The sequence below is a fragment of the Prunus mume genome, linkage group LG4, assembly GCF_029339155.1.
Source record: "Prunus mume cultivar Tortuosa linkage group LG4, ASM2933915v1, whole genome shotgun sequence".
Taxonomy (NCBI): domain Eukaryota; kingdom Viridiplantae; phylum Streptophyta; class Magnoliopsida; order Rosales; family Rosaceae; genus Prunus; species Prunus mume.
Genome location: NC_142701.1, coordinates 26557421 through 26569675, shown reverse-complemented (window position 1 = coordinate 26569675; position 12255 = coordinate 26557421). Strand labels below are relative to the sequence as shown.

The 12255-nt window shown below is 34.8% G+C and overlaps 1 protein-coding gene across 1 annotated transcript; it reads right to left on the bottom strand.

Moving 5' to 3' along the window:
* Window positions 1–1062: 1062 nt before the first annotated feature.
* Window positions 1063–10971, bottom strand: LOC103328592 (putative fructokinase-6, chloroplastic). Its single transcript, XM_008230992.2, is given in 8 exon segments — window positions 1063–1357; window positions 1360–1435; window positions 4196–4312; window positions 6305–6442; window positions 6587–6784; window positions 7246–7458; window positions 7990–8198; window positions 10539–10971. Coding segments are annotated over 8 exon segments (1149 nt in total). The 5' UTR covers window positions 10681–10971; the 3' UTR covers window positions 1063–1301.
* Between the last annotated feature and the right edge of the window lie 1284 nt (window positions 10972–12255).

The window sequence follows — 12255 nt, the reverse complement described above, 5'->3', positions numbered from 1 at the left end:
CGGGTTAGTAATTCAAAACCAAACATTTAAAATTTACTTAACCTTGAAAAATGTATGGCCTGAAATTGGTGAAGGAATTGATACTAGGACAATTTGGAAACATTGATTTGTTGGATGATTTGAAATGCATGGATGCTGTGATATCTGAAATATTGAGTGGCCTAAAGTTCCAAAACTATGTGCTCTAACAAAAGGGCAACGATCTGTCTAGTAGCACAATGAAAAGACTGTTTCCGAGAAAATTTGGTTCCAAATTCCACACGAACTTGAGAATGGAAATTCCACATGAATAGGGAATCAAGCTGGCTGAAAATTGATTACACAAAAAGAGAAAGGAAGAAAACGGTGGAAAAGTGATTTTCAAGAAAATAGGCTTTTGCATTTTTGAGCCTGCAATGGAATGTAATGTACCGTACTTTTTTTTTTTTTTCTTTCTGATAAGAAGATAACTTTCCATTAAAAGCCAACAGATATTGCAGCAGAAACATCAGCCACGGAATGTGCTTTTTGATCTATTCTAATTTTCAAGCTACAGTAGAAAGCTCTTGCAAGGAGAAAATAGAGTCAATTAAAAGACAAATCAGGAAATCTGATTCTGAATGTGCCAGCGTTCTCAAATATTGCAACACATGAAAATAATTTCTCAGTGATTAAAAGAATCAAATGAATGAGAATAATGTTTTTTCCTTTTCATTTAGGAAAACCTGTATCTAGACATGTATTACGAGTAAGGCGACAAGTTTTGCACGAAAACGGCAAAACAGTCACGATTGTTGCATTTTTCATAAAATGGAAGATCATGGAATGATACAAAGATTTAAAAAAATATATCATGGATGATGCTAGAAATGACTAATGTTGTATTCACAAGGTAGATGATTATCTCTTAGTAAAATAGATCAAAACCTAGCTGAGTCCCTGACTGTTTGATGAGGTCACTTAACAACTAGAAGTTTAAAAATCATAATTTGTCCAACATAAAGCTATATGGTAAGTTATAGGCAAAACATAAATGAGTGGTAAAATAAACTATGAAATAACAGGGTATGAAATGCAGAGACATGACAAATATAAAAGCATTATTATTAGTGCCATATCTCAGCATGAATGTTTATTGGATTATGGTGACATGGAATGTTACAATCAAATCTTAATTGTGCTAAAATGGCAGAGTTATATCTCACAGCAACATGAGCTGACTACAACCATAAATTGGAAAATTTTCAATTGGGTTCAGTTTTGTCACCATTCTAATATATAGGCAGGAACCTTGGAGGTAGTTACATATTTACTTCAAGAACCTATGATACAGATTTGAGCATGACATTCAGCACAGCTTCTCTAGTCGGCAAAGCCGAATAGCACCTCTCTCCGTCACAGTCAATGCACCACAAGCATTAGCAAACAGAAGAGCATCTCTCAGTTTACCCTCTTCCTACATGTCAAATCCAGATACATGGCCACTTTCTTTAGGTTGACAGATTTAATTCATTGTTAGCAAAATAATTAATTAAAAATATAAACTAGAACCCTATATTTCAATCAATAATAATCACACTATGAAAAGGAAACTGAGAATTACACAGCCAAATACCGCAGATCAATCAAGAAAGTTCACAATAAAGTTAAAGGGTTAAAAGGCAGTGCATGTTAAATACTATTCTTTAATAAAAAAGGCAGCAGTATTCAAAATCCTCATTATGTATATATTTTGATATTTAAAACAAAAATGCAGGATTTCTTCCCAAGTCATATGATAAATAACAGATAAGTACGGAATAAAAGGGTGAAACTAAGTTATATAGATCTTCTACAACTCAGAAAGCCATTATCACCTGTGCTCTTGTCTTAACGATGAAATATCCGTTTGTGGAGGAACATGTCTGATTAGCGAGTCTCTATGGTAAAATAACGTTATTTTGTTGTTAATGATGATGATATAGAGTAGCCTGATAAGAACTCTCTAGAATTTCAGTAGTAGACTGATTGCACGCCTAACAGCCCTGGGAGGGAGTGGTGCATTTTATAAATTCGAAGGCGGTAGTTGAGGAGGTACTTTGCCTTAGATAGTGTGACAAACTGGTCTGCATGACCAAGGCTGTAGACAGTTCTAAGTAATCAAGGATTCCCACATAAAGACAGGCTGTTCTAAGTATTCAAGGATTCCCATGTAATTTGTGAACATCTTTTGCAGTTTATCTGACAAGGACTGGAAAATTCCAGTGAGTAAAAGATGTACTGTTCACTCAAAAACAAGCACCACGTATAGCGAGCAAGGTCATGGGCTAAAAGCAAGCATATGATGTTATCAAACATGTTTCGGTTTTTAGTTTTCAAAAGAAGTGAAATATGAAAACGAAATGGTTATCAAAGGGGAGTTGAGTGTTTTCGTAGATTGCCTATTCAATCCAGTGAGGTTCAGTAGGCTGAACTACCTATGTGGTCTTATGAGAAATATGCTTAAATTCAAGTCAAAATTAATTTGTTGAATTCTGGTGCTATTTACATGCATCAAGTATTTAATTACTTTTGTGTGGCCTTATGCGATTAAATTGTACACAATCCTTAGGTTTACCAAGCCGTGGTTAAGTTGACTTAGTAATTAACTGGGTTGATCACCCGATAATTAATTGCGCTTTTAGAAAGAATGTTTCCACAACTTCAACTGAACTGGGCTTATATTGCATGGGTAATTTAACTTGTAGGAATTCAAGTCAAGCATACATGGAGCGATTTTTTTTCAGATTGTGTTAGTCTTAGTTCTGTTCATACCCCTCTAAGATAATTCACATCCTAGGCCCAGATCACAGGCCTACCAAGTCCTTTGGGCTAGATCCACTAATATGGCTTCGGAATATTTTGGGGATGAACAAAAGATCAGTCTCAGTATTCTGAGTGGGGTTGTGGTTAAGTTTGGGCAAAAGGTATTTGACATGTACATTAAGACTAGGGCATGTCAGATGTAGAGGTTCTAGCCGGAACCCATACCCCTTGGTAGCCTCTAAAAGGCGTTGCAGACCAAGACCGCCTTCTCCTTTGGCTATATCAGTTATTGACATTGTCAAAGCTTAACTAATACTAAGGACAAAATAAAATTTCTTTGTTTTGGTGATTGAAACCTGTTAATAGAGATAGGGATTCACAGAACACATTTTCCCGTGTTCTACATTTCAAGTTCTTGGATGAAACTTTTTTCTTATGATAAGAAGAATTCAGGAAGGAGCTAGTAAAGATAATCTTACTGTTCCTTTTTTCTACATTAGAACTTCAGTTCAACAATTTAAAAGATACCAATATCGTTTTTACATAACCTAAAAACAAAATGGTTTTAGCACCACATCCACAATTGAAGTTTCACATAAGGAACTAAATACTAATATGCACGGTCAGAATGACTCATTACTGCCTTGATTTTGATTCAGCCTGTCTAGCTTCATCTGGCATTGATGGAAATACTTCCACATACCTCTTTACTGAGAAGGGGAGATACCGCAACTACATCCTCATTCTGAATCCCATTCCCAACCTAAAACCCTAATTCTAGAACCCCTCAAAGTGCTTAATTTTGTCAGAATGAGTACCAATTGGGGATCAGTCAGTTTTGGGTAAATTTAGAACTTGTTAAGTGGAATGACGAAACTGTCCTTAATTAGGTGGTAATGTGCAATTCACTTGATAATTTCAGTTAAAAAATACTTAACAGAAGTTAGGATTTTGTCCTTAACACACAATCCAAAGTTCAGGAACATAATAACACATTTGAAAATTTTAGTACCAAAGTGAGACAACTCAAAGTTCAGGGGACATTTGTGTAATTTACCCAGCAGCTTATGCAAAAACACACGATTGTTTTCTTCAAGAGGCAAGATCACTGCTTCCTATTTAATTAGAAAAGGATTTATAAAGTAGATTCATAGAACTAGTACCTAGAGGCTGTAATCCGTTTTCATTTCTTTCTGTTTCTTTTACTATGTTTTTCTGCAATGGTAGAGGCAGTCATCTGTATGAAGATATGGTTTTCCCATGGAGACCTTAGTATATCCATTTTTGTGAGTTTCTATTTCATAGTGGTTCAGTATGATTATGTTACTTTCTCAATGTGCAGGGTGGTGAAGCATGTAGCAATATATAATTATATGTTTAATTAATAACTTGAAGAAAGTTCTGTGAAATATCTGCATCTGAGATGAAGTACCTGAAGCAAAGAGAGATCAACAGCTAGTTGTGATAGTATTCCTGCTACAAATGCATCCCCAGCACCAGTGGTGTCCACTGCATCTACCTTCATACCCTTGACTCTTCCACTGAACTCCTGCAAGTACACATACACTTTGCAGTTTAGACTTACAAATACTAGGAAGAGAAGTATATATACTGTCAATCTTGCTGAAACAATATCATCCCATTAATTTAGAGATTTTTAAACAACAAGATCAGCATCTTAGGAGACTACTGATAGATATAGTCTAATCCAAAAAACCCCTTATAGCCTTAATCAATCAATAACTTTGCAAGTAGCTTTTGAAGACTAATAATAAATATCATGAAAACTACAGGGAGTCATGAAAGTGGAGTTCGATTCTAGAGTTTAGGAGAAAAAAGGTTTTACCAATTTTAAAAGTTGAACTTCCATTGAAAGCGTACCATAAAAATATCTCCTTATTTTCATGGTACAGTTATGTTCAAATATATTTCATTTAGGAAGATACTCGATTTCTATTCTACCTCAAGATTCATATACGATTCATATAGGAAAAGAAGGCAGTTTTCATATGGCTCATTAAAATTAATAGTAAGAAGAATAATAATATAATAAAACTTCATATTTTTCTTATGCTCAAAAGCACTATATATTCTAGAATGATGACCTTAACACTTTCAAAGGATTCATATACGATTCATATAGGAAAAGAAGGCAGTTTTCATATGGCTCATTAAAATTAATAGTAAGAAGAATAATAATATAATAAAACTTCATATTTTTCTTATGCTCAAAAGCACTATATATTCTAGAATGATGACCTTAACACTTTCAAAGGATTCATATACGATTCATATAGGAAAAGAAGGCAGTTTTCATATGGCTCATTAAAATTAATAGTAAGAAGAATAATAATATAATAAAACTTCATATTTTTCTTATGCTCAAAAGCACTATATATTCTAGAATGATGACCTTAACACTTTCAAAGGATTCATATACGATTCATATAGGAAAAGAAGGCAGTTTTCATATGGCTCATTAAAATTAATAGTAAGAAGAATAATAATATAATAAAACTTCATATTTTTCTCATGCTCAAAAGCACTATATATTCTAGAATGATGACCTTAACACTTTCAAAGGAGCAACAGTTTGATTTGCCAGAAAAACAGAAGCAACAGTTAAGGAAACAAAATAACCTGTACTCGATAAGAGTATATGTTAAAACATTCAATGGACAAAAATATCCTTATTAAACTACATCCTTCCCTTGATACTCCATTTTTTAATGCATGCATCCATGCAAACACACATATATTCATATAATGTATCCAAACCATCTCTCTTGTGTTATTCATTTCAGATATTATAAAGCTTACTTCCAATTCAAAATACTTGAGCATAAATATATACCTATATATATATATATATATATATATATTTAATTACAATTCTAAAAAGGTTCTGCTAATTATGTGATCATTCAAACAACTTTGCATGCTACAACAATTTTAAAAATCTGCTAATTCCCCAATGAATACTTTCTTTCTTTAATAAGACACACAAATTTTATTCAGAAAAATTGAAGGCACATAGAAAAATGGCCGAGAAGTCCATTACCTAAAACAACAGCCATCACACCAAAACCCAGGAAGAACTCAACAGAAAACTGCCCCCGATCCAGAATATATACGATAAAGGAATTTTCTTGGAATATTTTGACACAATGCCCAAAAAGAAGCAAGTAGTCCAATTCTATCCTAAATTCCTCCCCTTTCCTCCTTATCTTTGATACTCGACAACAAAGTCAAACATTTTTTTAATGAGATCGCCAATAAAATCAAAAAATCAAATTAATTCACTAAGGTTGATATAAAACTCACCTCATAATCTCATCTAACACTAAATTTTACAATTTAAAGGAATAATATTTACTTAAGTATTTCCTTACTATATTACACTCTGATTCATGGTACAGTGCATGCATCAATATGTAATCTGTAATAATAAGTATCATTTTAGTCACAGAGAGAGAGAGAGAGAGAGAGAGAGATGAGAGAGAGAAGTAGAATACATAAAAAAGCATATTTGGAAACTTACCTTGGTGTAATACCTGCAGCCATCAGGGCCCTCAGTGACCAGCAGTAATTTAAGATTTGGATGGTACAATTTGCGAACAACATTTTCGTCATAAGGATCTTCTCCTTCCGTTAGAAAAGAAATCTCCTCTTCACTTACCTGAAAAATAAATAATTGATATATCAGCGGACGTAGTACCATTTACTTTAATCAATTTTCGTATTACCCTTTTCAGAAAAGGGACAAGAAAGATCAAATATGAACCAACAGGTGCATAATCTACATATTTAAAGGTTTGCAAACCTTGATAACATCAGCAGTCTCCCATATGCTCAAAATTCCTTCTCTGGCACTCTTTGCAGAAGGCCACAATGGAAGCCTGAGGTTAGGATCATAGGACAAAACTACACCAGCGTCCTTTGCAGCTTTAGCTGCTGCAATATGAGCAGACTTGCATGGTTCCGTGATAAGACTTATAGAACCATAATGTAAAATTTTTGCCTGACACAGGATGGTTAAGACATACCTTGAGCGTTAACTATAAAGAAAAAGTCAAACAAAATCAATTGTGAAAACTCAGCGAAACTAGAGTATGTAAGGAGATATAAGACAGGCATGCAGCGTGATATCCAAGAATAAGAAGAGCCCAACATAGTGACCTAAATGAAAGACAACACCGATACTGGTGTTGCAGCCATCATGATGTCTGAGATGCATACATCTGTATTCTGGGATAAATAGTTCAAAATTGAAGTATCCTTTTGACATGAGGTGTACTATGTGTAATTGAAATTTGGTTTAGGTGTACCAGAAGGATTCTTCAATCAGATGATGTACCATGCAAGATACTTGGCTCTAGACATTTCCTTCATAAGATGCATTTAGCTTCGCCTAGTTTTGACTCTTTTACAACTATAATCATCACTGATGTTTAATTACCAATAATAGCAATTCTTTCATACCTTCCTAATTAAATCAAAATCAAGTTCAGCTTCTTGAAGCAACATATCGGCACTAGGATTACGATAAAACATGAACTCACGTTCCCCATCACTCCTCAATGTAACAAATGCTAAAGCAGTTCGTGCACCAGGATCAAAACGCATCCCTTCACTGTTCACATTATTTTCCTTTAGTATATCAGCAAGCATGTACCCAAATTCATCTTCCCCAACCTGCAGGCATTGCATATTAATATTCAAAATTTGAAAGGATAAAGTTAGCTTTTATTTTCTTAGCCCATGAATTCAACATTTATGCAGTAAAGAGCTGAACAACACAAGAGATATGGTTTTCAATTTGTTTAGTCTTGTTAAAGCATTAGAAGCAAAACTAGAGAAAGAGTTTTCTCTGTTTTTTTTTTTAACGCATAAGAAGAAGAAGATTTCACTGTATAAATGTTGTGACAACATGTAATATTACAGATAAGAGACACAATAGCAAATTAAGTTGAAAATGCCCTAGTAAACACAAATGTGTGGGCAACTATGATATAGCATATAAGGTGACAAGGAAAAGGACTTTGGTTTGACCTTTAGAAGGATAAACACTAAAACTAAAATGTGAGGCGGGAGGAAAAAGGGATTACCTGAAGTCAAAGTAGCCAAATTATTAGTTAAAGACTCAAAACATTTGATAAAAAGTGCTGCCTTCATCTAATTAAATCAGAACAACAAGAATATGGACACATATGTTCAAAATGATACCTTCCCTATAAAAGCTGATGAGCCACCAAGACGAGCTATGCCAACTGCAACATTAGCAGGGGCTCCTCCAGCAGCTTTTTTAAATGCAGGTGCTTCAGCCAATGAAAGTCCATTAGTGGTTGGGACAAAATCAATAAGCATTTCCCCAAAACAAACCACAAGGGAGGATTCCTTTGTGTCTAGTAGTCCATCTCCTGCAAATACTTTTCCTAAAATACATAAAAGTCAGACAATGAAAGGCTCAGTTTTTAACAGAAGAAAACTTTGATACGAAGTAAGCAGGTGACCAAAAGCTGTATGATGTCACCCATGATTCAAGTCATATGCAAAGTTCACTCATTGTGTACATGTACTGCAAAATAAGAAAGCACAAGCTTAGTGCCCTGACTGCAGCCACCCAAACACAAAGTGTAAAATCTAGGATAATAGTTTGGCAAATTTCATGGTGTGTATGTGTGATAAATGGTGACATCCAAATGGAGGGTCAAGTGCAACAAAGACCTCTAGAAACAGGGACAGATAGATACGTAACAAGCATCAATATTACAGCTAGAGGTAAGACAAACTCAGGACAGTTGAGGGGGAATCAAGACAATTAAGACCAGATCAAGACATCCCCCAAACTTTAGAGTACTTCCAGCTTTTAGTTATGGTCAAAGACACTGAACTAGGATAAGTTCTTGACCCTCAAACATAGAGTTAGGATGTGTCTAGGATAGTCCAAACATATTGTAGGATATGTCTACGATGCTTAGAAATAACAAAAACGAGAGTAGATATTAAGCTGAAAAAATAAATCAAAACAGACAAAATCATGACCGAAATTGACATCTGGGGTGAACAAACAAAAGCTCTCTTGGTAGACTTGGGCATTGACTGGCCAGAAGCCATGCTCTAGGTACACTGAAAGGTTTATTAAGGGGACCAGATACTCCTGGTCAATCAAAGATTTGAGTAATCGACCAAGACAACCTCAGTCTCCCAAGGTTTCTTAGGTGTACAAGGGGTTTCACCAGTAACCGATCCCAGTCAAACACCACATTAAAAACTCAAATCTCAAATGCTTTTTACATGTTGCCCATGAGCTGTTGGTTCTTTTGCTCTTAAAGGGCCCCCATAATGGCTCTACCGATGAGCTGTTGGTTCTTTTGCTTTTTACATGTTGCCCATGAGCTGTTGGTTCTTTTGCTCTTAAGAGAGCTATTGTCTAGGATGAGAACCAGCGCCTAATGGCTCTACCGATGGCAAGGGAGTGATGCTCCTCACCTCTCCCTTGCCCTTGAAATATCTGAGTACTAATTTGAGGATTTGGTTACTCAGTGGATTTCCCACCTCTCCAGTGGAGGAGCTCGTTGTCAACATTGAGGTAAGTTCTTCTTTTCTTTGTTGTTGCTTTCTTTTGTCCTTGGTTCCTAATATCACGTTATTTGTGGATACAATACACATATAGGCAGGCCAACACAGACAATCTTACCACTTCACTCTAGATGTATATGTTTCCCTCATATGCTACTACTTTAGTTCATCACAACACTGCATGGGATTTGGGGTTCAAGTTACTAAATGCATTCATAATTACCAGTGAAATGATACTGTTACATTTACACATGTTTGTAATTACAAATGGCTTTTTCCAAATTACACGAGGGGTAAGGTAATGCTTCAAGATTAAACAGCAGACCCTCTCCTTCATTCCTTGTATTTTTCCCCATAATATCTTCAAATTTAATGTCTAAGCTCCAAAAATGAGATTGTACTTGCTGAAACTAGCAGTACACAAGGACGTTAGAATTATGGTCCTCCAGCATAGCTTTCTAAATTATAATTCTTGGTTTGCCTGGATTGCCTTAATACTGACCGAATCCATTTTCCTTAATCCCAGCATATATTGCCTTCTACTTTGGAGCTTTCCAATATCCTTCTTTCTTGTTTGCTTTGCTACAGAGATCACAAGGGATATGATAGGCAGAGTGGCATTGCTTGCTAAAATCTTCTACATAAGCAAATACTATATACTCAAAACCCTATATTTGGATGACCTTCACTGGTTAAACAGCCCCAAACATCTCTAGCAGTTTTCACTTCGAACTTCCCAAGACAAGATTAAAGAATTGGACAGTTATACAGTTAAAGAACCAAATCATCTCACATATGTAGTAAACAAGAACCAATCAGAACAGTCGTTGATTCATTTATGGTCTCTATGTCCTCTCTTAGTTGCAATATCGTCCTCAATTCCACAATGTAGTTGTGACATTCTTGATATAAATACCCAAATGAAAATTCGATAAAAATAGCAACCGGCAACAAGTGTAAATAATGCCCCCAACAAATTGTGAAGTTAAACACATTATAGCTATATAAACGGGCCAACCCACACCATGATAACTACAAGTTGATGAATTCACACAATATTTCAAGCAATCCAAAGAACATCACAAACGCCCCAAATTATAAAGTCCACTGAGCTAAAAAATTTAGATAACAAGTGAAACTAAGCAAACCCATTTGTCAAGTGAAGCTTATACAAGTCCAAAACCAAAGCATACCTTGGACATTCGATCTGGAAATGGAACTGAGAGGTGGACAAGAAAATGCCGAGGCTCGGACTGTCCTTTGACTAAAACACACCGAATTGCGAGGCAAAGAAACCACGCCACTGAAGCAGAAAGCAGTTGAATAAAGAGCCATCAAAATAAGCGCGGACCCAGAACAGTATTCAAAGTCGTTGATGATCCCAAAAGTGCTTTTGCTTGGAAGCTCTTGTGAAATGAATTTCTCCGAAGAAAAATGGCAGAGCCCAAGGCTTTTACATTTATTTAATTGATTAATTAAGTCTTGGGTTTCAGCCTAAGACAGTTAATTAATACACTAAATCATCTGAAAATAGTATTATGGGTGTGGAAGAGAGAGACAGGGGTGAAGAAGCAGCGGAAAGGGCAAAGCGAGAGTATAGTAGTTAATGCTTGTCGCCTTGCCATTGCTGCATTTGGACTGCCGATTCAGCTTTGTTCTTGGCCCTGAGCTTTTGTTTTGTTGCCACGTGTATTGAGAAATCTATTCCATTCCATATCATCAACATTTCATAAACACTCAGAAATCAACATAACATGGTCACACTACAAGAGTCTGATTATACTCCAGCAATTCACAATGAAGATAAAATCTAGCCCCATGAGTGGTATGTAATCAAATTGACAATATTCCATGAAAAAAATTATCCACCTAATGAATTATAGGTAAAATAAATAGATTATCCACCTAAATAATAAATTCATGGAAAATAAGCGTTAAATTAATATAATCTATATATATAAAGCAAAAAACAGATAATGATGAAACATTCAAAATACGCTTGGTTAATTCAAACATTAAGAATTAAAATTATTAATTAAATGAAGATAATATGGTAAATTCACACTTTTTCATATTAAAAAAATTAAAATTAAAATTAAAAACAAAATCATAATAGGTCATACTACCCATGTTATCTTTTCTTAATTCTAAAAATAAAATAAAAAAGAATAAAACAAAACCAATTGGCACATACGTGAGCATGTGCCAGGGGCTAGTATATATAAAGCAAAAGGCCGAGAATGATGAAACATTCAAAATACTAGAAAATGTCATTGATTAATCCAAACATTAAGAATTAAAATTATTAATTAAATGAGGATAATATGGTAAATTCACACTTTTTAATATTTAAAAAAAATTAAAATTAAAAGAAAAATCAAATAATGGATCATATTTTTATAGAATATAACTACCCATCATCTTTTTTAATTCTAAAATAAGTTGCATTAAAAAAAAGCCTCTCGCAAGCCTGCTGAAGCACATGCGGAAAGGTTAGTAAAATATTATATGCAAACGTAGCAGATGACAAAATCAATATAATAAAATATTTGTATGCGAACATAGCTTTATGAAATTATGATAAGCTTCGGGATGCAAGCACGACTCACGAGGAAAAGATAAATATTGACACACTTCATGATGCAACCATAAGGAAAAGAAGACATTCAAGATTTTTTACTAACCTGAAGGAAGTGGATGAGAAGATGGGATACAAAAGTGGAGCCCTAACCTTAAAGAGAGGAGAGTGTCTTTCACTGTTCTGTGTTTCTCACTTTGCTGCGTGATATAGCGAAGGGAATTGAAGACATTTTTTTTGTCTCTTTAGCTTTCCAATAATTCACTCATAAGAGCATCTTCACCCACAAGGGCTAAGTTTAAGGTAAGGGCAAGCAAGGGCTACCACTATTC